This window comes from Aphelocoma coerulescens, chromosome 19 (assembly GCF_041296385.1).
Source record: "Aphelocoma coerulescens isolate FSJ_1873_10779 chromosome 19, UR_Acoe_1.0, whole genome shotgun sequence".
Taxonomy (NCBI): domain Eukaryota; kingdom Metazoa; phylum Chordata; class Aves; order Passeriformes; family Corvidae; genus Aphelocoma; species Aphelocoma coerulescens.
The window spans coordinates 694,058-720,473 of NC_091032.1; the positions used below are offsets into that span (position 1 = coordinate 694,058).

Sequence of the window (26,416 nt, forward strand, 5' to 3'; positions counted from 1 at the left end):
CGGGGGTGCAGACAGGGCATTTCCGTGCTCGTGCTCCCGCTCCCAGCAGATTGGGGCTCACGAGGAGTCGGGTACCGGGGCAAGCAGCATCTCGAACCCTCGGCACGGGGGGAAGGGGCAGTGCTGCACCTGCAGTGGAGAGGCCGGTTTTGCATTCCTTGCCCTTCATCCACACAGCAGATTCTCATTCACATCCACACACATTCTCCCCTTCCACTCTGCTCCCACCTGCAGTGTCTGTCCAGCTCTGGGGTCCCCAGCATAAGAAGGATGTGGAGCTGCTGGAGCGAGTCCAGAGGAGTCCACAGAGATCCTCTGAGGGCTGGAGCCCCTCTGCGCTGGAGTCAGGCTGGGGGAGCTGGAGTATTCACCTGGAGAGGAGAAGGCTCTGGGGAGAGCTCAGAGCCCCTTGCAGGGCCTAAAGGGGCTCCAGGAGAGCTGGAGAGGGACTGGGGACAAGGCATGGAGGGACAGGACACAGGGAATGGCTTCCCAGTGCCAGGGCTGGATGGGATATTGGGAAGGAATTGTTCCCTGGGAGGGTGGGCAGGCCCTGGCACAGGGTGCCCAGAGCAGCTGTGGCTGCCCCTGGATCCCTGGCCGTGCCCAAGGCCAGGCTGGACACTGGGGCTTGGAGCAGCCTGGGACAGTAGAAGGTGTCCCTGCCCTGGCGGGGGGGGGGGGGGGGGGGGGGGTGGAATGAGATGGTCTTGAAGGTCCCTTCTGACTCAAACCATTCCATGATCCTGTGATTCATCCCCCCATTTAACCCAGCTGCCCCCCAAGACCTGTCCAGAGATACCCACCGAAAAGGGGGATGAGGAGTTCAATGGGGACACGCAGGGCCCGGGTTTGGGCTCGGAGCTGATGGAACCCCTGAAGGGGCTGGGGCTGGAAATGGCTCAGCCCAGCTCAGCTGCCAGACCCCCACCCTATCTGGGCTCTGGGGGTCGCGGGGGCTGCGTGTCCATCACCAGCCCCGGCCGGGCCGGGCGCTGCGTGTCCCCAGGACACCCCTGGCCGGGAGGGACCCCCGGGGCCGGCAGCACGTTTTCCTGCAAAATGCGCGGTTTTCCCGTACTGCCGGCGGCCGCACACCCCGCGCCCGCCACCTCCCGGCCGACACCGGCACCGGCACCGGGACGCGGCACTGGCGCCGGGATCTGGGCACCGGCACCGGGATCCGGGCACCGGCACCGAGATCCGGACGCTGGCACCGAGATCCGGACTCCGGCACCGAGATCCGGACTCCGTGCACGGTACCGGGCACCGGGCCGGTTCCTTCCCTCGCGCCCCCCGGCTGGAGCGGCACTCCCTGAATTCCCGCCTGCTCCCCTGGACACCCCTATCCCCTCACCCCGCCTGTCCCCACCTGCCCCCCAATCCCCTTTCGGGCCGACGCCACCTGGGATGCGAAGGCACCCCTGTGTCTCCCGCGATGCGAGACCACTCAGGTGCCAGCCGCGATGCGACACACATCCGTCACCCTAAACTCCCGTGGCCCCCCCGCCGGTGGGCACAGCCCCCCTGTCCTCTCCCTGCCTGCCTTGGCAGCTCCCCCCTCTTCCAGGTTTTTTGGCAGAGACGCGCAGGCTTGGAGAGAGCAGCGAGGAACCAAAAAAAAAAAAAAAAAAAAAGGAAAAAAAAAGGAAAAAAAAAAGGGGGAAAGGAAAAAACCCTCCCCGAGCAGCCAGCCCAATCGGCGGGAGAGGCTCGTGTGTGTTTGGCCTTTCCTCATGACGTAGTGTCCTGTGCCTCTCTCCCCCCTCTCTCTCTCTCCTTTTCCCCTCCCTCCTCACCCCCCTCCCCTTCCCCTCGCATCCTTGGAAGCAACAATTAAGCAGCTCTGGGATAAAACACACAGCCCGCGGGAGCACGGGGGCATTGCTTCAAGAGATGGCAAGGCAGGCAGCTGCACCCCTCCTCCCCGGAGTCCTCCTCCTCCTCCTCTCCATCCTCCCGGCTACTCAGCAAGGAGGTAAGGAACGAAAGGCTCCTTCCCGTGCCCCCGGCCGGCGCCTCGCTCCGGTCCTGCGGGGACCCTCCGCGGGCACCGGGGCTGCGACACCCCCCACCCTCCGGGCAGCCCCTCGCCTGCCCCGGCTGCGCAGCCCCGAGCAGAGACAGCCACCCACGCTGCCCTGCCTTGGGGACATCCCCGAGGGCGGCTGGGCAGCCCCCGGGTGCCACCTCCGCCGAGGGCTCTTTGCTCCCCACACCCACGCGTGGCTTGTGCCATGGCCGGGTGGGACAGGATGTCACCGAGGGTGGTGACACGGGGCAGTCGGTAACGGCACCGCTGCACCAAGCACTTGTCGGAGGGAGGCTGCCAGGGGTTGTGTCCTGGTGACAGGCTTGGGGACAGCAGAGACTTGGGAATGAGAGACTTGGAGGCACGAAAGGCTCAGGAACACGCAGGCAGGACACCAGGGGTGGCCACCAAACTCCCATGGGACTTAAAAGTGCGAGGGGCCGGGAGAGGTGGCAGCTGTCACCCCGCGGTGCGATGGCAGCGGGAGCCGAGGGCGCCGGGTGGGTGGGAGCGTCCCGCAGCCGCCGTGTGCGAGCTGCTGCTCAGTGTGTGGCCATGACAGCCCCGGGGCTGCTGCAGCTGCAGAGCGGCTCGACCCACCCGAACCGCAGGCTGGGGGTGCCGGGGGCCCTCACACCCCCCTCACTGTGCTTGTGCCACCAGCGTCGGGTCCCTGTCCCGGCGCGGTCCCACGGCTGTGTGACAACCCAGCCCACGCACACGCAGGTGCGGCACGCGCGGCCGGGGCAGGGAGGTGACAGCCAGCGCAGGGTCTGTGTCCCAGCCGTGTGACACGGCCCGGCCAGCGCAGGGTCCCTGTCCCAGCCGTGTGACACGGCCCGGCCAGCGCAGCCGGTGCCTGCCCCGTGCCCAGCCGCTGTCTCGGGTCAGACCGGGAGCTCCCACGGAGGCGGGGAGAGCAGCTGAACACAGATTCCGAGCCCACTGCAGTGGCCAAACTGGGCAGAGGACTGTGAGGAGGCGACAGCACCACAAGGGAGGGGACAGTCACCTCCGGAGAGCTGAGTGGTTGTGCCACGGAGAGCGTGTGATGGGCAGAGCCACCATCGGCCACGGGGTCTGTGCCGGCGCTGTCGTGAGGGGCTTGTTGGACACGGAGGATTGAGGACCGGAGGAGGAGAGGGTGCGGGATTCCGTGGGCAGCGCCAGGGCTGGGTGGGCACCAGGGCAGCCCCGGGCTGGGCCACCTGTCACCAAGGGCAGAGCCCTCAGCAGCTCCATCTGCCCGTGCCCTGCAGCTCCCGGGACCCCGAGCGCAGGCTGGCTGTGCAGGCAGCGGGACCCCAGAGCCGGGAGCTGCCTGAGAGCCGAGCTGCTGTCGGTGCCTGATCCTGCTCGGGGTGCTGGATGGGATGTGCCCCACTCCAGGCCCCGGCTCGGTCCCCAGGGGTGTTTGCTGGTTTGGGAGGCAGCTCACCGAGGAGGTGACCTGACCCTGGGGATGGTCCCAGTGCTGGGGGGACACGGGAGAAGGCTCTCCCAGGGAAAACTGGGCAGTGTCTCAGCCCTGCCCTGGCACACCAGCCCTTGGGGACAGAGCTGGCACAGAGGCACGGTGGCATGGTGAGGGGGATCCCAGGGTGCTGGGGAGGCACCTGGAGAGAGGCAGGCCAGTGAACTCCAGCACTGACTGCCAGTGCAGCTCCAAATCAGCATGGTGGGAGAGGGAACCCTGAGACATCCCAGGGTTGAAGGGTTCGTACCCAGACTGTCACCTCAGAGCAGTGCCAAGGGACTGAGCTGGCAGCACTCAGGAAACCCCGGCAGCAGGTCAGGATCAGCCCCTGGGGATCTGCCCCTGGGGAGCAGAGCCGTGCTGGCACCGTGGGGCCCTGCACAGCTGGACACAGGTCACTGCATGGGGAAGGGGCCATGATTCCCCAAAGGTGCCAGGTGCAGCCTGTCCCAGAATCGGGAGCAAGGCATCCATCCCTCAGTGCTTCCATCCATCCCTCAGTGCCTCCTGCGTGGAGCACCGGGGATCCCCTGGCAGTGACACCCCCAGGAGGGACAAGAGGGACCCCAGGGAGGTCCCAGCCCTGCAGGCTCTGGGCCCAGGGGGAGCAGCTCGGGTGGGCACAGAGGGGCAGGCACTGGGTGTGCTGGCACCCAGCCCGGGGCTGTGGGGACCCTCCGAGGACAACCGGAGTGCCCAGGGTGGGGCTGGGATGGCATCTCCCCTTCCCAGCTGGACCCCGGCCTGCTGGGGCTGCTCCCTCCCCTCACTACTGGCAGGGTGCAGCTCGGCCGCCAGCGCTCGGAGATGAAAGCTGGAGCTTCAGGGGGGCTGGAGAGGAGCCAGGCCCCGGCAGCAGCCCCCCCTTCCCCCGAGCTGCTACCAGCGAGCCCGGCCCGGGATGCAGCACGGCTTCAAAGTCGCTTGGAGACTGAATGTTTCCATAACTTTCTCCCAAGAAAAAGAAAACAGCGGAATGAGGGAAGAGGGGAGTGGTGGTGGTTTCACGTTGAGGCTCCTCCGGGAGCGGGTGCCTGTGGGCGCAGGGAGGGGTGAGGTACAAGGGTGTCCTGTGGTGGATTCTCCAGCGTGGTCTCAAAACCTATGGAACAGAGAAATGCTCTGCATTTCTGGCTCGTGGAGGGAGCTGCAAGCAGCGGTGCAGATAGAAACGGTGCGGCCGATCCAAACGGGATCGGAAGCAGCGCTGGCAGCGGAACAGCACGGATATCCACACCTGTGGATGGAGCTGGGGGGGGAAAACATCCCATTCCCGTAAACAAGGAGGCTTCACACCAGATCCTGAGCACCTCCACGGCTCCCACCCCGACACAGCTGGGGCTGCATGAGTGGGTGCGAATTCTCCTGCCCCTGGACTGAGAAGCCATCCCCGGGGTGGGATGCAGGCTCACAGCCAGCCCAGCGGAGGAGACAGGCTGGGAGCCCAGGAAAATCCCCTTCCCAGGGTCCTGGCAGGCTCAGAGCGGAGGCAGCACAGAGCTCCTTCCGCGCTGGGAAGCCGCTGACTCAGTCTCCCCTTCCCTGATGTGCCAAGGGAATGAGTGGAGAGGACAAATGGGAGCACGTGGACCCCAAACTGGGCTGGGGGCTGCTGCCCCTGAGGCTGGGCAAGGACAGAGATGGCCGGAGAGCGATGGCCAGAGCCCAATGTGGTCACGGTGTCACCAGTGCGTGGGCTGTCACCAACAGCTGTGCTCGGTGGTGCTGCCAGGGGGAGGGACTGGAGACACTGGGGGGATTTGGAGAGACCCCCCCCCAGCAGTGCCTGCACCAGGGAACAGCCCCGAGCTGGGCTCTGGGGGAGCAGCTTGTGAAGGAGCTCCCAGGGCAGTGCAGATCTGGCTGTGCCTGGCAGCAGAGCTGGTCAGGGAGAGCCCCTGAGGGAAAGGTTTGTCCCCCCAAATCCACTTGGCACCACCATCCAGCCACCCATCCCACTGCCTCCGGGCTGTCCCATCTCCTGCCAGGCCTTGCTGACAGCCCCACACCTCCTGATCTGGGCAGATGGACCAGCACATCCTCTGCAATACTCCCAAAAAGTGTCCAGGCACAGGGCCCTCTCTGGGATGGTGCCTGGGGGATGCCTGGGGATGGAGCAGTGACAGTGTCACCACAGTGGGACCCTCCTGCCAGGACCCCTAGTGCCCCAGGAGGGTGATGGTGATGAGGATGATGAAGGGCTGAGTTTGGCAGCTGTGGCTGTGGACAGGTGACACCCGGACATTCCCAGGGTCCCCACACTGCAGGGGTGCTGTGAGAAATCCTTGTCCCAGCTTCCTCGGGAGCCTCCGTCAGGCAGCGCTGGTGACAGAGGGTAGGGGAGGTCAGCCTGTCCCCCACTGTCACCCCAGCACCAGGGACCTTGCCTGGTTTTGAGGGGCTGAGGCTGCGGAGCACGATGGGGGCTGAGGGTCCCGTCCTGGGTGGGGACAGTCCCTGGCTGTGCCATGGGGGTCCCTGGCCATGCCCGGCACTGGCTCCCAGCGGCAGCGGGGCCGGGAGGGAGAGCTGGCGGTGTGCGGACGCTCGGAGCTTGTTCGAAACAAGGAAGGGAGTTGGAGTTGTGTTCACCCAGGCTGGGGGGGGCGGTGTGGGCGGGGAGTGTGCCGGGAAAAGGAGCCGTTCTGTCACCCCTGGTGGGGAAAAGGAGCTGCTCCGGAACCCTCTGGCCGGGCCGGGCCAGGCCGGGCCGGAGGCGGAGCACGCGTCCCCTCCTGGCCAAGGGACACCTCGGGACGGGATGCTGGGGGGCAGTGCCTGGGCCCCGCTCTCTGGGGCTGCGTGACGGGTCCTGGCACGGGTCCTCCCCCTGCGTGCTGCATCCCCGGGGATGTCCTGTCCTGCCAGCGACTGTCCCAACATCTGCTGTGCCCGCGCAGCCCGACAGCCCTGCCGCACATGGCTGCGCCCTGGCACCCCAGTGCATCCCAGGGGGCCCGGGCATCTCTGCAGGTGCCCAGGGTGCAAGGGACACGTGAGCAGGGCCCAGGGGACACCCTCATCCCTGCTGCTGGTGGGGCACAGCAGGGCTTTGGGGCACGGCAAGAGGGAATCCCCGGAGTTTGCCCCCCCTGCGATGGAGATGTGCGGCACAACGTGTCCCCGCCGTGGTGTGCCAGCCCTGCCACCTGCCAGCCCGGCCACCTGCCCGTCCCCCCGGGCGCTGGCACCCCCCTGCCCAGCCCCTGGGCACTGCCCGGCCCGTGGTGGTGCTGCCAGGGCTGTGCCACTGCATGCACCCACCTCCTGGGGTGCTGGGTTGGCCACTGCAGGTGCTCAGGTCCCAGCCATGCCCCCACAGGGTCCCCCGTGCCTGTCCCCCCCTGAAGTCCCTCCCCAGTGGTGGTGCAGGCAGCAGGCCTGGCTGCAGGTCCCACAGGGACTGTGGCCACGGCAGCCCCCCATGCCCTCCTGGCAGCCCCCCTGTCCGGCTCTGTCCTGCAAACCCCACCACAGCCCCTCTCCCGGTGCCAGGAGTGGAGCTTCCCTCTGCACTGCGGTCCCCTTGTGTTCCCAACCCACCTGCAAGCCCCCAGCGCACCCATGGCCCTGGTGGAGCTGGGGGCCAGCCGGGGGTGGCAGCCTGGTGGCCTGCAGCAGACACTCCCCTGCCAGCGTCCAAACCAGCCACAAAACCTTGCTGTGGCCTCTAAGCATGAGCTGAGATACCCTGGGAAGTGCTGGGACTGCAGTGTCACACGGACAGGCAGAGGGACCAGGGAGCTTCCATGGGTCTCAGCAGTGTCCCCTCAGTCTGTCACCCCAGTCCCACCGGCCTGAGCTGGCTCTTCACTGGCACCTCAGTGGGCAGGACACATCCACAGATCCTTGGGGCAGCCCCAGGGGAGGCTCAGGCTTGGCTGGGACTGGCAGGGGCTGTGAGGATGGACTGGGACAGCCCCACAAGCATGGCCATGCCCGGACCCAGCCGCAGAGCCACGTGAAGCTGGAGGCGATGGAGGCAGCCCTGGCTGGGCTGTGGGACAGGAGCAGAGCTGGACACCAGCCAGCCCCACGTCCCTCCTTCCCACGCAGGGCCAGGTCCTGCTGACGCCTCCACCGAGGTGCCACCCCTGGGTCCGAGCTGGGGCACCTCCGAGCCCTGTCACCACTGTCACCCCCGGGAAACAGGGCTGCAAGGAAAGGCAGGGGCCTGCCCTCGAGCTCCGCATCCCAACCTGCGTGCAGGGAGCAGCAGGGGAACCAGGAGGGGCCCCCCACCCCCTGCCTCGGACCACTGGGGGGATTTTAACAAGGGTCTCTCTCTTGCAGGGGTCCCTGGTGCTATCCCGGGAGGGGGAGTCCCAGGAGGAGGCTTTTTCCCAGGTAAGGGGGCCCAGGCACCACTGGGAGGGGGCATCACCCTGTTTGCAAGGACGGGCAGGTGCCTGGGGGGATTCTTGAATGCCTTTGAAACACCATGGAAGGCTGGGGACCTGCCAGCCGGGATCAGGTGAAATGGGGACACCCTGCCTGGCTGTTCAGCATGGACTCAGCATCAGCCCCGTGGCGTGGGGACAGGACTGGGTGGCAGTGCCAGGCTTACCCTGGGGGCCCCCAGCCCAGGGCTGGCACCTACACCCTGCCCAGCCCTGGCCACAGGAGGTGCTCAGAGGTCACAGCCTGTCCCCAGAGCTTCAGCCAAAACCCTGGGGACACCCCAGGGGGGATGGCCGGTCCCCTTACACCGTGTGACCTTCTCCACCTCCCCAGGGAGCCCCGGGAGCCTGGGTGGGTGCTGGGTGCTCCCAGGGCGGTGCTCAGACTGTGCCGTTGCTCGCAGGTGCTGGACTTGGAGGTTTGGGAGCAGGTGAGTGCTGGGACCCCTGCCAGGCTGGGCTGGGCTGGGGAGAGGGGCAGGACGCCCAGCAGAGCTGCCTTGTGCTGGGCAGGGGCTCTGCCACGAGGCTGGGGCTGGCCCCGTCCCACACGTGTCCCCGTGCCCGGGGATGCTCGGAGGGAGGATGGCCCTGACCCCTCTCCGCTCGCTCTCCCCTAGGACTCGGGGCTGCAGGAAAACCTCCCAAACCAGGTAAGAAGCCTTTCCCTGGCTCTCACCAGCTCCAGGCACGCCAGCAGCCGGGATATTTCCCAACCACTGCTGCCGTCATGTTGCTCCCGCGCTGGGGGGACCCCGCTGGCCAAGGCACAGCCCGCCCTGCCCTGCCACACTAATCCTGGCACGGCCTCCAGGAGCCTCCCTGCCCACCCCGCTTCGGCGCTGCCCTCTGCCCCAGCCCCCCAAACCAGCCTCTGGGGGTGCTTGCTGCCTGCAAACCGCGCCAGAGCTCCAGCAGGAGATGCGAAGCCGGGAGCCAGCGTCCCGGTGGGCAGCTGGCAGCGCCCGCGCCTGCCTGCCAGCGGGGCCAAGCAGCTTCTGCAGAGGCTCCTGCAGCCCACGCTGGGCTTTGCCCCGCCTAGGAACGCTGGGGACAGGGGACATCACCAGGAGGGGAGATGCTGGCAGGGGGATGCGCAGCAGGAGAAGGCAGAGCTGGAGGGCACCGAGCCTGGGGCAGCAGGGACTGAATGTGCAACATCTGGGCCAAGGGAGATCATGGAATTGTAGAATGGCCTGAGTTGGAAGGGACATTAAAGCTCGTCCAGTGCCACCCCTGCCATGACAGGGACACCTTCCACTGTCCCTGGGTGTTCCAAGCCCCGTCCAGCCTGGCCTTGGGCACTGCCAGGGATCCAGAGGCAGCCACAGCTGCTCTGGGCACCCTGTGCCAGGGCCTCACCACCCTCTGAGCAGAGAATTTCCTCCTAACGTTGAGCCTAAATCTCTCCTCTTTCGGTTCAAACCACTCCCCTTGTCCTGGCACTCTCTGCCCGGTGCCTGTTGATCCCCATGCAAAGATGCTGCTTCAGGCAGACCCTGGGGTCCCCTCTGTGTCCTCCCAGGGGTCCCCACTGTGCCCAGGGCAGGGGCACCCCACGCCCCTGGCCCCCGAGCAGGCCAGGCTGCACAGTGGGAGCTGCAGCCTGAGGCGGGGGCCGGCAGCCTCCGTTTGCTCAGATTTCAGCTCGTGGAAAGAAAAACAAGGCCCTTTATTTCGGCGTAATTAAAACCAAACGCGGGGCGGCCGCGAGGGCCCAGCCAGAGCGGTGTCCGCGCCCGGAGCCAGCGGCACTGGAATTTGCGCCTGGAGGGAGCGAGGGCTGATGAGCCCCAGATGTTGGAAGGCAGTGCTGGCCGGAGACCCAGGGACTCATTCCTCAGCCGTAAACATTTTGGTTCTGTCCCCCTGTGGCCCGGCAGGGCGGGGGGCGGCTGAGGCAGAAGGGACGGGATGGAGGACCCGAGTGCTGGCGAGGACATTTGTCACCCTTCCCTGTGCCCGTCCCGGGGCTGTTCTCCCATCCCCACGGTGCCACAGGCACTCCTCTCTGCTCCTCTGGGCCTGGCCGCCCCCCACCTCACCCCGCTTCTCTTTCTAGGGGTCGGAGGACTTGGGGGACTCGGCCCCCTTGGCCTGCAGCCAGGTGAGCACTGACCACTGTCCACCCCCGCTCCCGGCCATCCCCGGGGCGATGTCCCCAGAGACCCACCTTGGGGACAGCACGTCCCTTGTCCCCATCTCCACAGCTCTCCAGAGCATGCTGGGTGGGTCCCGTCTGGGCTGGGTGCCCTTCCCAGACCCAAGGGACTGCAGCCACCCAGCAGGCAGCCCTGAGGTCCCCGACATGATGGCCTCAACCACAGTGGGGTGACCCCGCAGGAGAGGAGGCACCTGGGGTCCCCACAGGGCCGGCAGCAGAGGGACAGTGCCTGCAGGTGGTCAGCCAGGGGCTCCAGGGGTGTCAGATGTTGTGTGCGCCGGGTGGGGTGTGGATGGGAGCAGGGATTTGGGGGGATGCAGGACAGGGCAGTGCCTGCTAACGCTGCCTCGCCCAGCCTAACGCCAGCCCTGGCACCGCCACGCAGCCCCGCAGCTCACCAGCCCCTGTGCCCACCCGGAGGGCAGGACACCCTCTTGGCAGCTGTGTTTCAGGAATGCTGATGCCGGTTGTTGTCCCCACAGGTGCTGCGGGTCTGTTCCCAGGAGCTGCCTTCCCCGGGGGGGTGTTCCCGGGAGCCGCCTCGGCCGCGGCGCTCAAGGCTGCTGCCAAAGCTGGTGAGTGCTGGGGGGGGCCGGGCAGCCCCCAGGGACCCCTGGTGTCCCCTGGGGGTCTGGGGCAGGACAGGTTTCCCCTGGAGCCGGGGGCTGCAGGCAGGAGCCGATGCTCTCTCTGGGCTGCCCAGTGACTCAGAGGGACCCGGGCACGGGGGAATTGGCCAGACCTGAGCCCCCAGGAGCAGAGACCGCAGAGCTGCCTGGTCCCTGTGCCCAGTATGGGGACCCATCCCTGGGACTGCCTCAGGGTGTCCCCTTCGCCCCCAAGAGCCATCCTGAGCTTGTCCCATTCCGGCCAGCCCTAGCTCAGCGGCGGCACCTCCCCTGGTACACCCCTCTTCCCAATGCCCCCAGGTGCTGGCATTGGAGGCGTGGGTGGAATTGGTCCTGGTGGCCTCGGGGTCTCCACAGGTAGGAAATACCCCTCGCTCCCGGCATAGCCGAGCCTGGGGCAGAGCTGTCCCCGGGGTGGGCAGGAGCCGGGCCCGGGCTCAGGGGTCTCTGCTGCCCGCAGGTGCCGTGGTACCGGGCGCGGTGCAGCCCGGCCTTGGCGCGGCAGGGAAACCCCCTAAGATACCAGGTAGGTGACGGCCCCGGAGCCGGGGCCGGGGCGGGGAGCGACTCCACCCGGCTCCTCATCCCTGAATTTCTTTTGCCTGCAGGTGCTGGGATTCCCGGAGCTTTTCCGGGCGGCGTGCTCCCCGGCGCAGGTGAGCTGGGGGTCCCCACCCCACCGTCAGCACCCCAACCTCCAAGGGTATCCCCACCCTGCCAGCAGCACCCCAACTCCGGGGGGATCCCATCCAGTGCCGGCAACACCTCAACCTCCAATGGGGTCCCCAACCCAGCCAGCGGCACCCCAACCTCCCAAGTGGTCCCCGCTCAGTGCCAGCACCCTCTGTGGGCCGAGCACCCTGCCCTGCCCCCCGCTGCTCCCCGCAGCTTCCAAACCCCTTGGCTTAGGTCACAGTGACATTTCCACCATGCCAAAGGCATGGGGGGACCCGGCACCTCTGTCCCGTGCCAAGCTTGGCGGGAGCAGGCGGCACCAGCACCGGGAGAGGAGCTGGCACAGCCACCAGGGCTGGCGGCGTGGGAAGGAGGGGGAGGAGGTGGCGGGAGAGAGGAATTCCTCAGTGCAAAGTAATTTGGGGGAGGAAAACTTGTGAAAACAAGATGTTTCGACACTGTCCGAAGTGTGTTGCTGGTCAGGAATGTCTTTTCCATGTCTGAAAACGCTTGAGTTATAATGAAAGACATTTGTAAGAGGGGGAAAAAGAACCCCAAACCAAAAGGAAACTCAAAACCCAAAAATCCAACCCAAATGACTGCAAGGCCAAAGCACTGTCTGCTGCTCCTGGAGGGCTGGAGAGCCCCTGCTAGCCCCAGGCCACCGAGCATCACCAGGGCAGAGAGCACTACCCATGCCTGGCTGGGGCTTTGCTGTCACTGCTGGGACCCCTCTGGAGTGCCACGTTCCCTGCAGGCTCCCAGCCTGTTCCACAGGCAGCTCCAGGCTGGGAGCAAACCCCTCCTGGCAGCTGGAGGCGCAGGCAGGCTGGCACAGGGCGATCCCAGCCAGCCCCCGAGGATGAGGGTGCCCTGGGTGACAAGAGATGGGTGGCAGGGGTTTGGGAGCTGGGTACCAGTAACATCACGGGGCCCCAGCTCATCCCTCTGGTCTCTGCTCCAGGTGTTCGCTTCCCTGGTGTGGGGGTGCTGCCCGGAGTCCCCACTGGAGCTGGAGTCAAGCCAAAAGGCCCAGGTAGGTCCCCTCAACCCCCTTGGAACACTGGGTTGGGTTCAGGGCTGGCTCCAGCTCGGCCCCCAGCCCATCCTTCAGGATCACAGCCCTACAGGGCACCTGGCAGAGAAGCCAACTTGCAGCTGAATCAACCTGTTAATTCAGTTCACCTGAATTAACTCAGGCTAATTTGGGCCTCCAGGAGCAGCCCAGGGCTCACACAGGTGTCTCTGTGTTTCCTTTTAGGAGCTGGAGCCTTTGGAGGAATCCCTGGTGAGTGTCCCATCTCTCTTGCCTGTCCTTCTCTTCCTTCCCAAGCCTGTTCCTCACAGCCATGGTCTCCCCACACCAGAAGATGCCTCAGGGCTTCCCACGCCCCCCACTCTTCTCTCCCGGGGTGCCCTGGGGCACTCCCCTCCCTCCAGGACTGGTGGCAGCCGTGGCGCGGGCTCCAGGTGAGAGTCTGCTGTTGGTTTGCAGGACTGGGAGGTTTTGGAGGTCAGCAGCCTGGTGTCCCTCTGGGGTATCCCATCAAAGCTCCTAAGCTCCCAGGTAAGCTCCACAGTGGCTTCACTGCAGGTGAAGGATCCCAGCAGTGCCAGGACAAGGACCCGCCGTTCCCCAGGGCTGAGGCACGGTGCCCACAGGTCCCCTGGACCTGGCAGTGCCCGTGCTGGCCCTGGGACAGCAGGACAGAGAGCCAGGGGCTCTGCTGTGCCCCGCCTGTGGCAGCCCCGGGGGCAGATGCCACGGTGATGCCCGTGGTCTTGCCCCCAGCTCGTGTGGACAGTGCTGTGCCTCTCTCCAGCTGTTGTAAGGTAGGAAGGGTCACGTTCTGGGAACGTGCTCTGGGCCAGGCCACCCTGGGATGGCCCTGCCAGCTCCTGCTGGCACAAGGCACAGCCCTCGCAGGGACAGTCTGGTTTCTGTGGCTCCTAGGGTTGTGCTGGGCATTCACTGGGGCCAGGTGTCCTGGCTCAAGGAGCTGTAGCCAAGGCCACCTAGAGGCTCCAGCAGGTCTCCCTCCCCACTGCCCACGTGCGTGGGGCTCAGCCCCTGCCCAGGGCAGCCTGGGGGAGCTCAGACCCCCTTTCCCAGCCCAGGCTGCTCTGGACACCTTCCCCTCCCAGCCCTGTGCCAGGTGCCAGCTCTGCCTGTCCCCAGGCAGCCGTGCCCACGGAGGGACAGTGGCAGGCTCTGTGCCCTCCAGGGGCCGTGCTGCCACCTTACTGCTCCCCAGCGCGTCCCAAGGGGGAGGGCAGCCACATCCTGGCAGGCCCCCATGCCTGGGGTGCTGGGGAGTGCACTGGAGACCCACGGGCATTTCCCCTGCACCCAAACAAGGTGCTGGAGGCTGGAGAGCCTCGGCGAGGGGAACCTACCCCGGGCAGCACATCCCAGCCCGGCTCCAGCCCCAACAGCTCTGCTGGCTTCCCCCCAGCTGGGCCCGTGGCCACAAACACCGGCAGGGATCCCTGGCCTGCTCCTGTTTCCTCCACTGGAACAGAGTTACGATCCTTAAGGAGACTCGGCCCCGCCACTGGCTGATCCCGTCTGGGTCCCGGCCCCAAGACAGGGACCAGGACAGGGGGGTGTCCCCAGCTGGGGTTCACCTGGCACCTAGACCTTCCTGGGGTGCTGGGGGATGCCAGTTTGTCACCTCTGAGGGCTCGGGGCTGGCAGTGCAGGGACAGGCTGTGCTGGCTGGGGAGGCTCTTGTCTCGATGCTGCAGGTGGATCTGGGGTGCCACACGTGGGGTGTCCCCTGCACTGTCCCCACTGCAGTAGGTCCAGGTTGAGAGGGGATGAGGGGACAGTGGCACAAATAACATTTTCAGTGGAAAGTCATCTCTTTAGATGATTTGGTGCTGTGTTCTCCCTGCTCAGGAGGTGGCCCTGGGGTCACCCACCATGCTGGAGGCTCACTCTGAAGCTGTGGCTGAGGTCAGGGTCCTGTTGATGCTGTAGGGATGGGGATCACTCCCCAGTGTCCAGCTGTGCTCAGGTGACATCCATCTGTGCAGAGCCCTCCCAGTGTGTGGGTCCAAGCTCCCTGGCAGTGCTGGTGACAGCCCCATGGGCACAGCCCCAGGGCAGGGACTGCCCTTCCACCCAGCTGGGGCTGCTGGGGACCTGGACTTGGACCCAGCAAAACCCTTGGAGACCCAAGGCTTGGACTCCTGGCCCTTGGAGTTACCTCCATGTGTGCTACCCCTTTGCCAGCTTTGGAGTGAGCAGGGTGCTGATAAGGTGCCCCAGGATGAGCAAGGGTGGCCCTCGGGGTGCAGGACACCTGGCACAGGTCACTGTGAGCCTCTGACTGCCAGCACCGCCGTGCTGGTGTGGGACACCACAGGCTAGCCCGGCAGGATGGAGGGAAATCTGGTCCCCACATGCTGGCTGCTGGGAGGGGACGGTGTCCAGTGCTCGGGGAGATGCTGTTGCCATGAGTAATTCCATCCTGGCTGCAGGCAGCCACATCCCTGCCCACGCTGGAGACACCCCCACCCTGCGTGCAGCTCGAGGTGTCCCCAGCAGGAATGTGGCAGCCCGTGGCCTCGGGCTGCTGCCAGCAGTGATGGGAGCTGTGAGCTGCTGGCTGCCGAGCCCATGGTCCCCCCTGGGTCAGGGGCATCCCCGCGCCATTCCGAGTGCTGGGATCCGGCTCTTTTGCAGGGAGACATTTCCCTGGCCGAGCTGTTCCAGCTCATAATCCCTCCCCATCCCTTCGCACCAACCTCCTAACGAGGTCACGTTTCAGCCGAGGCTCCCAAGCCCTGATTCCAATTAAAACCTTTGCTTTGGAGCTGGCCGGGGCGCAGCCAGCTGGGTACAGCTCTCGCCGCGGGGCTCCCGCGGGACCATTCGCTGGAGCGGGGTCATGGGAGGCTCCTGCAGAACCAGCTTCAGGCGCCACAGCCCTCGGCCAGGGCTCAGAGGGGGTGGCTCTTTCAGTCCCTGCTTCCAAGGTGAGGGAGAACAGCATCTCCTGGCCCAGCTCCACCGCAGGGGTTTGTATCCTGGAGGATTCACCGTCACCATGGACGGAGCCCCCGGGGCTGGTGCTGCGCAGCCCCAGCAGAGCGGGCCCACGCCGTGGGGCAGAGGGGACAGGGCCAGCAGCAGCCGGGTGCTAATCCCCCTCTCTCCTCTCCTTTTGTCCCCAGGTGGCTATGGACTGCCCTACACCAATGGTAAGCTGCCCCGTCGTGAGTCCTTGTGTCCTCCTCACTCCTGTGGCTCCCCCATCTGCCACCACGGCTGTGTGGCCACCGACCCTCGGGTGGTGTGAGGGACATCCTGCTCCCAGGGCGAGGTGGTCCCTTGGGGACCTCATGCCTTACCCATGGTGGCCGTGGACCAGCCTGGGAGCAACTCAACTCTTCCGGCATCCCTGGGAGCTGTTAATCCATAGGACACGTCCTGAGCCGCTCCAGCTCCAGACAGGGATGTTTGAACTGGGATCTCAAGTGGGGAGGAGCTGGCTTTGGCATCCCCCGCAGCCTCTGGAGCCAGGGGGAGGAGATCCAAGGGAGCTGCTCCGTCTGTCTCGCTGTCCTTCCCCTGGCCGGTGCCTGACCCGGCTCTGCCGCTGTGTTGTGATTGCAGGCCTCAGGCCCGGCGGGATAGGAGCCGGCATCCTGGCAGGAAAGGCAGGATACCCCACCGGGACAGGTACGTTCCGACCCCGCAGCCCCGGGGTGGGGCCTGGCACGGGCACGGCAGGGGACCGCGCACCCTGTCACCTTGCTGGCCCCTGGATGCGGGCTGGGCGCTGCCCGGCTGTCCGGGCACCGCAGGGACAGCCTGTAGGGGAGCAGCACCTCCCACAGGAGAGGGGGACAGATGCTGGCACGGGTGCCCGGTCTCCAGGGTCCCTGTGGGTGGGGGAGCTGAGGTGGGAAGGTCTCGGGACCTCGGTGGCCCAGTGCCCGTGTCCCTCCGCAGGGGTCGGAGCACAGGCGGCGGCAGCGAAGGCAGCAGTGAAACTTGGTGAGTCGCCCTTTGTGGCACAAACACCGCCCATCTCCCCAGCAGGAGGGAGCTCCCTCCGTCCCTCCAGCCCCGGGAATGCCGGCTGTGTCCCCGTGTCCCCGCACCCTGGGCTGACCCGCTCTCCCCTGCGGCAGGAGCCGGTGTCGTGCCCGGCGTCGGCGGCATCCCGGGAGTCGCACCCGGTGTCGGCGTCGGCGGTGTCCCAGGAGTTGGAGGTGAGGTGATGAGAGGGCGATGCCCTGGGGCTCAGGGAGGCTCTCCTGCCCTTATCCCACGTCCCTGACTCTCTCCCGCTATCCCGGCAGCGGCGGCAGCAGCGGCGAAGGCAGCGGCAAAGGCAGGAGCTTTTGGTGAGTTCCTGTTGTCTCGGACAGATCTCGGGACGGGGAGGAGCCGTGCATCGATGCCAGGGGCTGTGCCAGGGCCCCAGCAGCCGCTATCCCATCCTCTGGGGTGCTCTCTCAGCCCCTGTCCCGGCTCCAGCAGCTTTTCCAGCAGCGACAGAGGGCTGACGGGCCTGGCATGGGGCACAGCATGCCCATCGCACCTGGTTTCTCCGTCAGATGTGGGGTTGCTGTGCCAGGTGCCAGCGGCGTGCCTGGGACGTGGCATCTGTGCTGAGCTGTCCTTCCCCAGCACAGGGATGCTCCTGGGGATGCAGATCTCGCTGCTCCCCTCCTTGGCTGTTCTGTGGGAGAAGAGTGAGCAGGAAACCGCTCATTGCAGCGGTCAGGGAAAACGTGCCAGCCCTGGGGCAGCTGGGATGTACAGCCACAGCCTCGGGGACCTCGGGAGTCCCCAGGATCCTGGGAGGCCAAACCCCTGATGAGTGTAGGGAGCTGCGAAGCAAAATCCCGCGTGCATCCCGCGTTGCCTGCAGAGCTGCTTTAGGATGTGTGAGGAGCCCACCACAAAGCCGGTGCCCAAGAGCCTCCTGTGGCCCTGGGACAGACTGTGTCCCCCCCGGTGGCAGAGTGGGGTGTTTGTAGGGGGTCTGACTGCTCTGCTTCCCTCCAGGTCCAGGGGCAGTGCCCGGTGTCGGAGGCGTCCCTGGCTTGGTACCCGGTGTCGGAGGCGTCCCCGGGGTGGTGCCCGGCATCGCAGGTGTCCCCGGGGTGGCAGGTGACTGTTCCAGGAGCCCTGTCCCCATGGCCCGGCTCTGCGGGGCCGTGGTGGCTGAGGGTCCCTGTCTCCCTTGTCCCCAGGGGTGCCGTCGGCAGCAGCAGCAGCAAAGGCAGCTAAGTACGGTACGTGCTGCGCGGGGCCCCAGACCTGGGACCCCCGCCCGCCCTGCCCACGATGCCACACGGGGGTGCCCAGGCACGGGGTGTCCCCTGGGATCACTCCTGAGGGGAATGGGGAACGCTCAGCCCAGCTCCCGGCTGCTCCCACCTGGGCCTGGCTCCATCCCCAGGGCAGGACCTTCTCCCTCTGCAGGCTTCCTCCAGGCTGCTCTGTGGAAGTGAACAATGAGCCCCAGCTCATGGCTTTAGATTTAACTGAATTCTTGGATTTTGTGCAAAATCCATTTTCCAACAGGATCTGGTGCCCAAGGGCTTGGTGCTGCTGCCATTAGGGCAGAGATTCCTGGCAGATGGGCCCCTGCCCAAGGTCACCACCATCCAAACCCTTGGTGGGGTTCAGAAACAAATCCAACTGGGTCTAGCAATCCTTGCCCTGTCCCGCTGGGGTCTCTCGGGGATGAGGCCATGGATGCTCTGCTCTCCAGGGCATGATGATGAGACAGAGCCACGGCAGCTGCCACCTTTGAGCTCTTGCTGCTGTCAGCTCTGACTTGTCCCCTCTTGTTCCCGGCAGGCGCCGGCGTTCCCGGTGTCGGTGTGGGCGGCGTCCCCGGCCTGGTGCCCGGAGTCGGAGGCGTCCCTGGCTTGGTACCCGGTGTCGGAGGCATCCCCGGGGTGGTGCCCGGCATCGCAGGTGTCCCCGGGGTGGCAGGTGACTGTTCCAGGAGCCCTGTCCCCATGGCCCGGCTCTGCGGGGCCGTGGTGGCTGAGGGTCCCTGTCTCCCTTGTCCCCAGGGGTGCCGTCGGCAGCAGCAGCAGCAAAGGCAGCTAAGTACGGTACGTGCTGCGCGGGGCCCCAGCCCTGGGACCCCCGCCCGCCCTGCCCACGCTGCCACACGGGGGTGCCCAGGCACGGGGTGTCCCCTGGGATCACTCCTGAGGGGAATGGGGAACGCTCAGCCCAGCTCCCGGCTGCTCCCACCTGGGCCTGGCTCCATCCCCAGGGCAGAACCTTCTCCCTCTGCAGGCTTCCTCCAGGCTGCTCTGTGGAAGTGATCAATGAGCCCCAGCTCATGGCTTTAGATTTAACTGAATTCTTGGATTTTGTGCAAAATCCATTTTCCAGCAGCTGATCTGTTGCAGGATCTTGTGCCCAAGGGCTCAGTGCTTGCTAGCATTAGGGCAGAGATTCCTGGCAGTGGGGCCCCTGCCCAGGGGCACTGCCTTCCAAGATGTGTTGGGGTTGGTGGGATGGTGGGATCCATCAGGTGTAACCACCCCCAAGGAGCTCCAGTGGAGATGAGGGCCATGGCCAAGCAGCAGGGTAGTCTGGAGCTTGGGCACAGGGAGGAGGCAGAACTGGCCCTGAGAGTCCATGAGGGACTCAGTTCCATGTGCTGCTCCAAAAGGCAGAGCCAGCAGCTGGCACCTGGCCTGGTCCCACGACCTTCTCCTCCATCACCACAGCTGAGCCCTGGGAGTCCCATGGTCAAAGGCAGCTCTCCTTTGAGGGTTAAAGCACTGATGCCCCTCTCTTCTATACTTGGTACAAAACATCCCTCCACAGGCCCAGGGCAGGATGGCATCCAGGGATTCAGGAAGGACCCGGCAGTGGGTGCTCTGTGCTGTGGTGCTCTGTGCTGAGCAGGGTCCCACGAGGCCAAAGCCCTGTGGCCCTGAGCCCTTGCAGGAGTGACCTGATGTTCATCCCTGTAGCACTAACGGGTGCGAGCAGGTCCAGGCTGTCACTGCCCTGGGCAGCTCCCCAGTCTGAGCAGTGCCTGGGCTCCCAGCCCTCCCAGCACCTACTGGGGACACCCAGCCACTTCTGCTCCGTGCCTGTCTGGCTGTAAGGCTTGATGTCCCTGTGACAAGGAGTGTTGAGCTTCTGCTGGGGCACCCTTCCTTCTCAGACCAGGGTGAAAGAGCAGAGGAGGCTGCTGTTCTCCTGAGTTCTTTATTTCATAGTCTCACAGCTTTTCTGAAGGCAGAGTTCGAAGGGGGTTACATGATAAAGGCAAGCAGCAACAGCAAACAGTAGGCAGAAAAGAGCTTCTTCTTCTTCTATATGCTCTGTATGCTCCATATATTTTTTCTTACAGAAGTGTGGATTATATTTGCTGACTGACCAATAAGATTAACACATGATTCTGGTTTTTCTTTCCTTAACCTCTCCCGCTCTAACAGTCGTAAGCCTTACACAAGTACTACATAGGTGTTACACAGATTTGTGTACAGTTTCTATCAGCTCTTATTGTTTATGTGAACACTCCATCTAAAAAATGTGAACAGTATAATGCTATCTATATTTTGTCTAAAGTAAAGAATTCTGTGAAAAGGTAACACTGCTACAGTAAGAACTGTGTTTAAGGTCTCTGCTACAGCTTTTCAATGTTTAAGGCACTTAGCATATATTTCTACTAAAAGTTAAAAATCTGTATTTCTATTTCACTTTGGTGTGGTTTCATGTATCTCAGCTTATCCAAAGGTTTTAATTCAACTCCTGTGCTTTGGCTTCCCCCTGGGCCTGAGACCAGAGGAGCTTTCACTCCAACAAAGGAGCATCTTGGGCCCCTGTAAGGATGAGGGTCCTTGTGGTGCCTGTCCTGGTGACTTCCTGGCAATCACTGGCAGAGTCACGGGGCCCATCCCTGCCCTGCCCCGCTGGGGTCTCTCGGGGATGAGGCCATGGATGCTCCGCTCTCCAGGGCATGATGATGAGACAGAGCCATGGCAGCTGCCACCTTTGAGCTCTTGCTGCTGTCAGCTCTGACTTGTCCCCTCTTGTTCCCGGCAGGCGCCGGCGTTCCCGGTGTCGGTGTGGGCGGCGTCCCCGGCCTGGTGCCCGGAGTCGGAGGTGTCCCTGGCTTGGTACCCGGTGTCGGAGGCGTTCCCGGGGTGGTGCCCGGCGTCGCAGGTGTCCCTGGGGTGGCAGGTGACTGTTCCAGGAGCCCTGTCCCCATGGCCCGGCTCTGCGGGGCCGTGGTGGCTGAGGGTCCCTGTCTCCCTTGTCCCCAGGGGTGCCGTCGGCAGCAGCAGCAGCAAAGGCAGCTAAGTACGGTACGTGCTGCGCGGGGCCCGGGGTCACTGCCCTCCAATAGCTGGCAGGATCCTGAAATGCATCCCACTAGCAAGACACGAAACTGATCCCTCTCCTGCCCTGCTGGGGTCTCTCCTGGATGAGGCCATGGATGGTCCACGCTCTGGGCCACGATGATGAGAGCAGAGCCAGGAGATTCCCAGCCTTTGAGCTGTTGCTGCAGCAAGATCTACTTCTCCCGTCTCACTCCCTGCAGGGGCTGGCGTTCCTGGCATCGCTGGCGTTCCTGGAGTTCCTGGTGTCCCAGGCGTTCCTGGAGTTCCTGGTGTCCCAGGCGTCCCTGGCGTACCTGGGGTTCCTGGTGCTGTGCCTGGTGTTGGAGGTGAGCAGATAGGCTGTCACCAGCCGGCGGGGGGACACTGGCCTCAGCAGTGCCCTGACCGTGTCCCTTGTGTCCCCACAGTGGGTGGCCCGGCAGCAGCGGCCGCAGCCAAGGCTGCAGCGAAAGCAGCGGCGATCGGTGAGTCTCCACTGTCAGCACCGGCTGTGCCAGGGAGGGAGGGGGGGTCTTGGCACACAAGAGAGGTGGGGACACCCTGGTGCTGTGGAGGTCAGTGGGATTCCTGCTGTGGAGTCTGCCCCCTCGGACATATCCCTGCACCCCTCTGCAGGAGCAGGACGTGTGCCCGGCGTTGGTGTGCCCGGCGTTGGTGTGCCCGGTGTTGGCGTGCCCGGTGTTCCTGGAGTGGGTGTACCCGGCGTTGGTGTGCCCGGCGTTCCTGGAGTGGGTGTGCCTGGAGTGGGTGTGCCCGGTCTGGTGCCCGGCGTTGGCGTTCCAGGTGAGATGGTGCCCAAGGGATGCTCGGGTGTCCTCAGCGGTGCTGGCTGAACGCATTCCTGACCCTGTCACTCCCTGTCCCCAGGAGGTCCGGCAGCCGCTGCCAAAGCAGCCGCCAAAGCAGCCAAGTACGGTAAGCTGGAATCCCTCCAGGGTTATCCCGCGTGTCCTGTCCCCTCATCCCCACCCCGGGCTGCTCCCCTGTCGGGGCTGAGGCCCAGCAGTGCCTGGGGTCCCTGGGGGTCGGGGTGAGGGATGAGCCCCCCAAAGGGCTGAATGTGGGATGAGGTTCTGGCTGTGTCAGGGCTGCTCTCCAAAGAGCTGAGCCCCATGGAGGGTCTGAGTTCACCATCCAAACACCTTCTCGACCATCGGTCCATCCACATCCCCTTCTGCCCACCCAGCCACACCACCAGCCACCTCAGTGTCCATCTGTCCCCTTCTCTGTCCATCCATCTGTACCTCCTCCATTCATCCAATCACTCCACATCCCTCCATCCCTCCATCCCTCCATCCATCCATCCACATATCCATCCATGCATCTCATCATCCGTCCATTCATCCATCCTACCATCCATTCAACCACTCCCCATTCACACACATGTCCATGTGTCCATCTCGCCATCCCACCATCCATGTGTCCATCTTAGCAGCCATCCATTCATCCATCTCACCATCCATCCACCCATTCATCCATCCTACCATCATTTCAACCACTCCTCATCCAGCCACACATTCATCTCATAATCCACCCACCCACCTCCATCTTGCCATGGCTTCTCATCCAACCCCTTCTACCCTGTTTCTTCGCGAGCTGAAGCCCCAGTCCTCCTCTTTGTCCTTGCAGGAGCAGGTGGCCTGGCTCCCGGCGTGGGTGGCCTGGCTCCCGGCGTGGGTGGCCTGGCTCCTGGTGTGGGTGGCCTGGTTCCTGGAATAGGTGGCTTGGTTCCCGGTGTTGGAGGTGTCCCAGGTGAGGAGTAGGAAGGGGAGGGTGGGGGTAGCCTGCCTGGTGTGGGGCCAGTTCTGGGGCAGGACAGGCTTGAGGAGAACCTCAGCAGTGTCCCCTGGGGGGATGCAGACAAGGCCTGAGGGATGGGCTCTGCCCAGGTTTGCTGTGAGGCCTCCCCAGGGTCACTGACCCCCCCCTTGCTGTCTCTGCCCAGGTGTTGGAGGTCCAGCAGCAGCAGCCAAAGCAGCAGCCAAGGCAGCCAAATTTGGTGAGTTGGTCTGTGGAGCCCCTCAGTCACACCCAGGGGACATCACCCCACCAGCTCTGGTGTGGCACAGACCGGTCCAGGGGATGCTGGGGATGGGCACTCCAGGCCTGGCACATCATCCCACATGAGCAGGGGATCAGCCCACGCTGCCTCACCCCTCTCTCTGCAGGTGCCGGGGTTGGAGGGGTGCCAGGTGCGGTGCCCGGCGTTGGCGGAGTACCCGGTGTTGGTGGCGTGCCCGGCTTGGTGCCGGGAGTGGGAGTTCCTGGAACTGGCATCCTCCCAGGGGCAGGTACGTGCTTTGTTCCATCCTGCTTGGGGACCTGCTTGGGGACAGTGGTGGCTGGGAATGCTAAAAGCCACTGAGGCACGTGAAGGGGTCGCAGGGAGGGATGTGGGTGGAATGGAGGGTGGTGGCAGATGAGAGTGGTGCGGGGGTGACCGTCCTAACCGTGGTGTCCTCACTCACTTTGCAGGCATCCCCCAAGTAGGGGTGCAGCCTGGTGCTAAACCTCCCAAATTCGGTACGTGCCCCTGCCCCAGGGCCACCTTGGACTGTCCCCGGGCACCCTCCTCCTGTGGCCATCGGGGTGCTGACCTCTCTTCATGTCCCCTGCGTGCCCACTGTGCCCCGATGGCCCAGGCGTGGGAAGTGGTGTGCTGTCACCCATGGGTGCAAAGTACCACCTGTACCCCCTGCCCTGGACTACCTGGGGACAGTTTTCTCCTGCATGTGTCGGGCAGGGGCTGAAGCCCCTCTGGGTGCTGGGAGGTGGGTGCTGGGGACTCCCAGCGTGGGTGCCAGGGTCACCCCAGCAGGCTGGGTGCTGGCTGGGGGTGCTCTGAGCTGGGGGTGCCAGGCTGTGGGGGGACAGGTGTTAATGGTGTCTCTCTGGCAGGTGTTCCTGGGGTTGGAGTCCCAGGGGTTGGTGGCCTCCCAGGTAAGTCCTGGCAGCAGCTGAGCCCAGGCAGTGGGGATGTGAAGGCAGAGGGATGCTTTCCCAGAGGGATGGAGCTGCAGGGATGTCTCTCAGAGGGATGCTCCCTCTGGGCACGGAGGGAGCAGGGCTGCCAAGGAAGGCTGGGCATGCTGGGGACTGGCTGAGGAGCAGGTCAGACACTGCCCCACTGCCGTCCCTGCAGGTGCTCACCTGGGCTCCTCCTTGTAGGTGGCCTTGGAGTCGGTGGGCTCGGAGTCGGTGGGCTCGGTGAGTGATGCTGGTCCCGCAGTGGGGATCCCCAGGGCTGGGCTGCAGGGAGCAGCAGCAGCGTGCTGGCAGAGCACTGAAAAGGAAAGGGAGTCTGTGGGTCACTTCTGTGCCCTCCTGGTCTCACAGTACAATCCCACCTCAGTCTGGCACTGTGCCTTGCGCCCCATCCTGTTTGCCACCTGCCCTGTTCCCAGGGTGTGATCCCAAGGGAATGCTGTTGCTGAGCAGGGACTGAGGGCCATAGCGCCAGCCTTGCCCATGCCATGGCAACAGGAGCTGGTGCTGTACCATGTCCCCAACGTGTGGCAGTGCAGGTCCCTCCTGGGACCCTCTGGGTCACTCCTCAAGGGTCTGGCTGTGGCCCTGGGGCGTCGAGTCCGGGCAGGGGCTGCACCAGTGCCCCTCTCTGACAAAGGACTCTTGTATCCAGGAGCTGCTGGGAAACCTCCCAAGCCAGGTAAGGGACAGCCAGAGGGGCTGGAGGAGTGACTCCAGCCCCCGTCCCCATCCACATTCCCGTGGCTGTGCTCACGCTCCCCACCCTCACTGGGGCTCTCCCACCTGCCGGTTTTGGTGCAGGGGGGCTGCAGCCAGGTGAGTGCTGCACTTTGGGGCTGGCGTGGAAGTGTGTCCCCTACCCTGCCACACTCGTCCCCGCTTGCTGTCCCCACGCTGCTGCCATTCCCTGCTGGGCACGCGGCTGCCTGGGAGAGCACTGAGAAGCCAGAGGGGTGCCGGGGGGGGACGGCGGCTTTTGCATCAGCTCCTGTCCCTGGAGTAAGCGAGGGATCCGAGCCAGACTGTCCCCAGTCCACGTTAGGGTGGCACTGCTGTCACCGGCTGTCACTGGCTGTCGCTTTTTCCCCAGGGGTTGGAGTTCCCGGCTTCGGCGTGTCACCGATATTTCCAGGTACCACCCCCAGCTCGGCACAGAGGGGGCCTGCGCTGGTGCCTGGCCGGCTCACGGGGACACGGCCACGGGCCGGGGAGGGACCCCGGGGGCTGGGCTGAGCCGGGGGGCTCGGCTGGGGGTGCGGGGCAGGGAAATGGGGGTGCCCCATGCTGAGGGCTTCGCTCTCCTTTCAGGTGGGGTCGGCGGCCTGGGATTTGGTGGTGAGTATCCATCCCACCCGCGGGACGTTTTGTGGCGGGGGGTGCGGATCCCCACGGGGGTCCCGCTCACGCCGCTCTGCCTTCCCCCCGCAGGGAAGCCCCCCAAGGCCTACGGAGGAGCGCTGGGTGCGCTGGGCTTTAGAGGTGAGCACGGTCCCCCCGCTCCCAGGGGCCGGTCCTGCCCCCGGCCCTTCTCCCGGCCCTGGGCGGGGTGCGGGCGCAGGGAGGGCTCACCCCGCATCCCCCCGCAGGCGCGGGCTGCGCGGCAGGGAAGTACTGCGGGAGGAAGCGGAAGTAACGCTCGCCACCGCTGACCTCATGAACTTTGGTGCTACTGCATGGTCCAGAATGTAAATCCGAAGCAAAGCTGAGACACCCCCTCCCCAAGCCCCGGACCCCCCCCATCCGTCCCGGGGCCGTGCCCGGCCCCCCCCGCCCCTCGGTCCCGGCAGGGAGCGCGGAATAAACTGCGGGGAGCAGCCGTCCCCCTTGGTGCTATCGCTCTCTGCGGGATTTGGGGGGGGCCTGGGCTGTCGCGCCCTTCCTCAGCCCCAGAGCTGACCCCCGGGGGGGGGCAGGATGAGGGGCACCCCACATTGGAGGAAGGGAGGGAGGGAGGGAAGGGGATCCCGGCGGCGGGGGCTGTGCGGGGAGGGATAGCCCCGTCAGCCTGGCCCCCACCCCGGGCCCCGCGCTCCCCCCGGTTTGGGGGGGCCGCGGGCAGGAGGGGCTCGGTCCCTTCACGATGCTCACTTTGCTATAACTGGGTGGGACGCCCTACACAGAGGGACTCGCTTCTGACAGACTAATAAAGGACAAGTTTTTAAAGGATTCTGGCTCTGTCCCTTGTCCCTGTCCCCCTCCCCGTGGCGGTGGCAATGAGGCCGGAGTTCACCCCCACCGTGGCTCTGCGCAAGCCCGGAAACCTGCTGGGTCCTTGGCCCAGGGCTGTCGCTTGTCCCACTGCGTGGTCACAGCCCGGGGACACACGGGAGGGGTGGGGGGACAGCCTGGGGCCCCAGGGGTTGCCCATGCCTGTTCCCACAGTGACAACCCAGTGTCCCAGGGAGAGGTCTGTGCACTGGCCTGAGGTGTCGGGGGGACATCTCTGCCCTGTCCTGGTGTGACAGCGTGGGGAGCCAGGAAAAGGTCACAGCAGGGGCCTGGGGTGCAGGCAAATGTCCATGCCTTGTGCCCTGGTAACAGCCTGAGGACCAGTGGGGCTGTGTCTGTCCTTGGTGACAGCCCAGGGCGTGACAGACACATCCATGTGCTGTCCCATGATAACGGTACGGGGAAGGAAGGGGACATCCATACCCTATCCCACAGTTACAAGCCAGGGACACAGGATGCGGTCCGTGCCCC

At 65.1% G+C, this 26,416-nt stretch overlaps 1 protein-coding gene across 1 annotated transcript; it reads left to right on the forward strand.

The window, feature by feature from the left end:
* The first annotated feature begins 1,813 nt into the window (after positions 1-1,813).
* Positions 1,814-25,672, forward strand: ELN (elastin). The gene is made up of 37 exons (XM_069033744.1): positions 1,814-1,978; positions 7,803-7,856; positions 8,314-8,340; positions 8,530-8,562; positions 9,972-10,016; positions 10,556-10,648; positions 11,003-11,059; positions 11,163-11,228; positions 11,311-11,358; positions 12,342-12,413; positions 12,639-12,665; positions 12,873-12,944; positions 15,560-15,586; positions 16,002-16,067; positions 16,341-16,603; positions 16,687-16,738; positions 17,406-17,510; positions 17,594-17,635; positions 18,207-18,344; positions 18,428-18,469; positions 20,430-20,567; positions 20,651-20,692; positions 20,929-20,943; positions 21,151-21,192; positions 21,350-21,511; positions 21,596-21,643; positions 22,358-22,480; positions 22,674-22,727; positions 22,897-23,019; positions 23,204-23,251; positions 23,627-23,668; positions 23,897-23,935; positions 24,369-24,395; positions 24,807-24,848; positions 25,025-25,051; positions 25,145-25,195; positions 25,303-25,672. The coding sequence occupies exons 1-37, from the start codon at positions 1,897-1,899 to the stop codon at positions 25,347-25,349; spliced, it is 2,481 nt and encodes an 826-aa protein (XP_068889845.1). The 5' UTR covers positions 1,814-1,896; the 3' UTR covers positions 25,350-25,672.
* The last annotated feature ends 744 nt before the right edge of the window (positions 25,673-26,416 follow it).

Coding starts and splice junctions, on each gene's coding strand:
- ELN (XM_069033744.1), top strand. CDS start 1,897: ATGGCAAGGCAGGCAGCTGCACCCCTCCTCCCCGGAGTCCTCCTCCTC. Junction 10,649..11,002: donor CAAGGCTGCTGCCAAAGCTG/GTGAGTGCTGGG, acceptor CAATGCCCCCAG/GTGCTGGCATTGGAGGCGTG. Junction 16,739..17,405: donor GGCAAAGGCAGGAGCTTTTG/GTGAGTTCCTGT, acceptor GCTTCCCTCCAG/GTCCAGGGGCAGTGCCCGGT.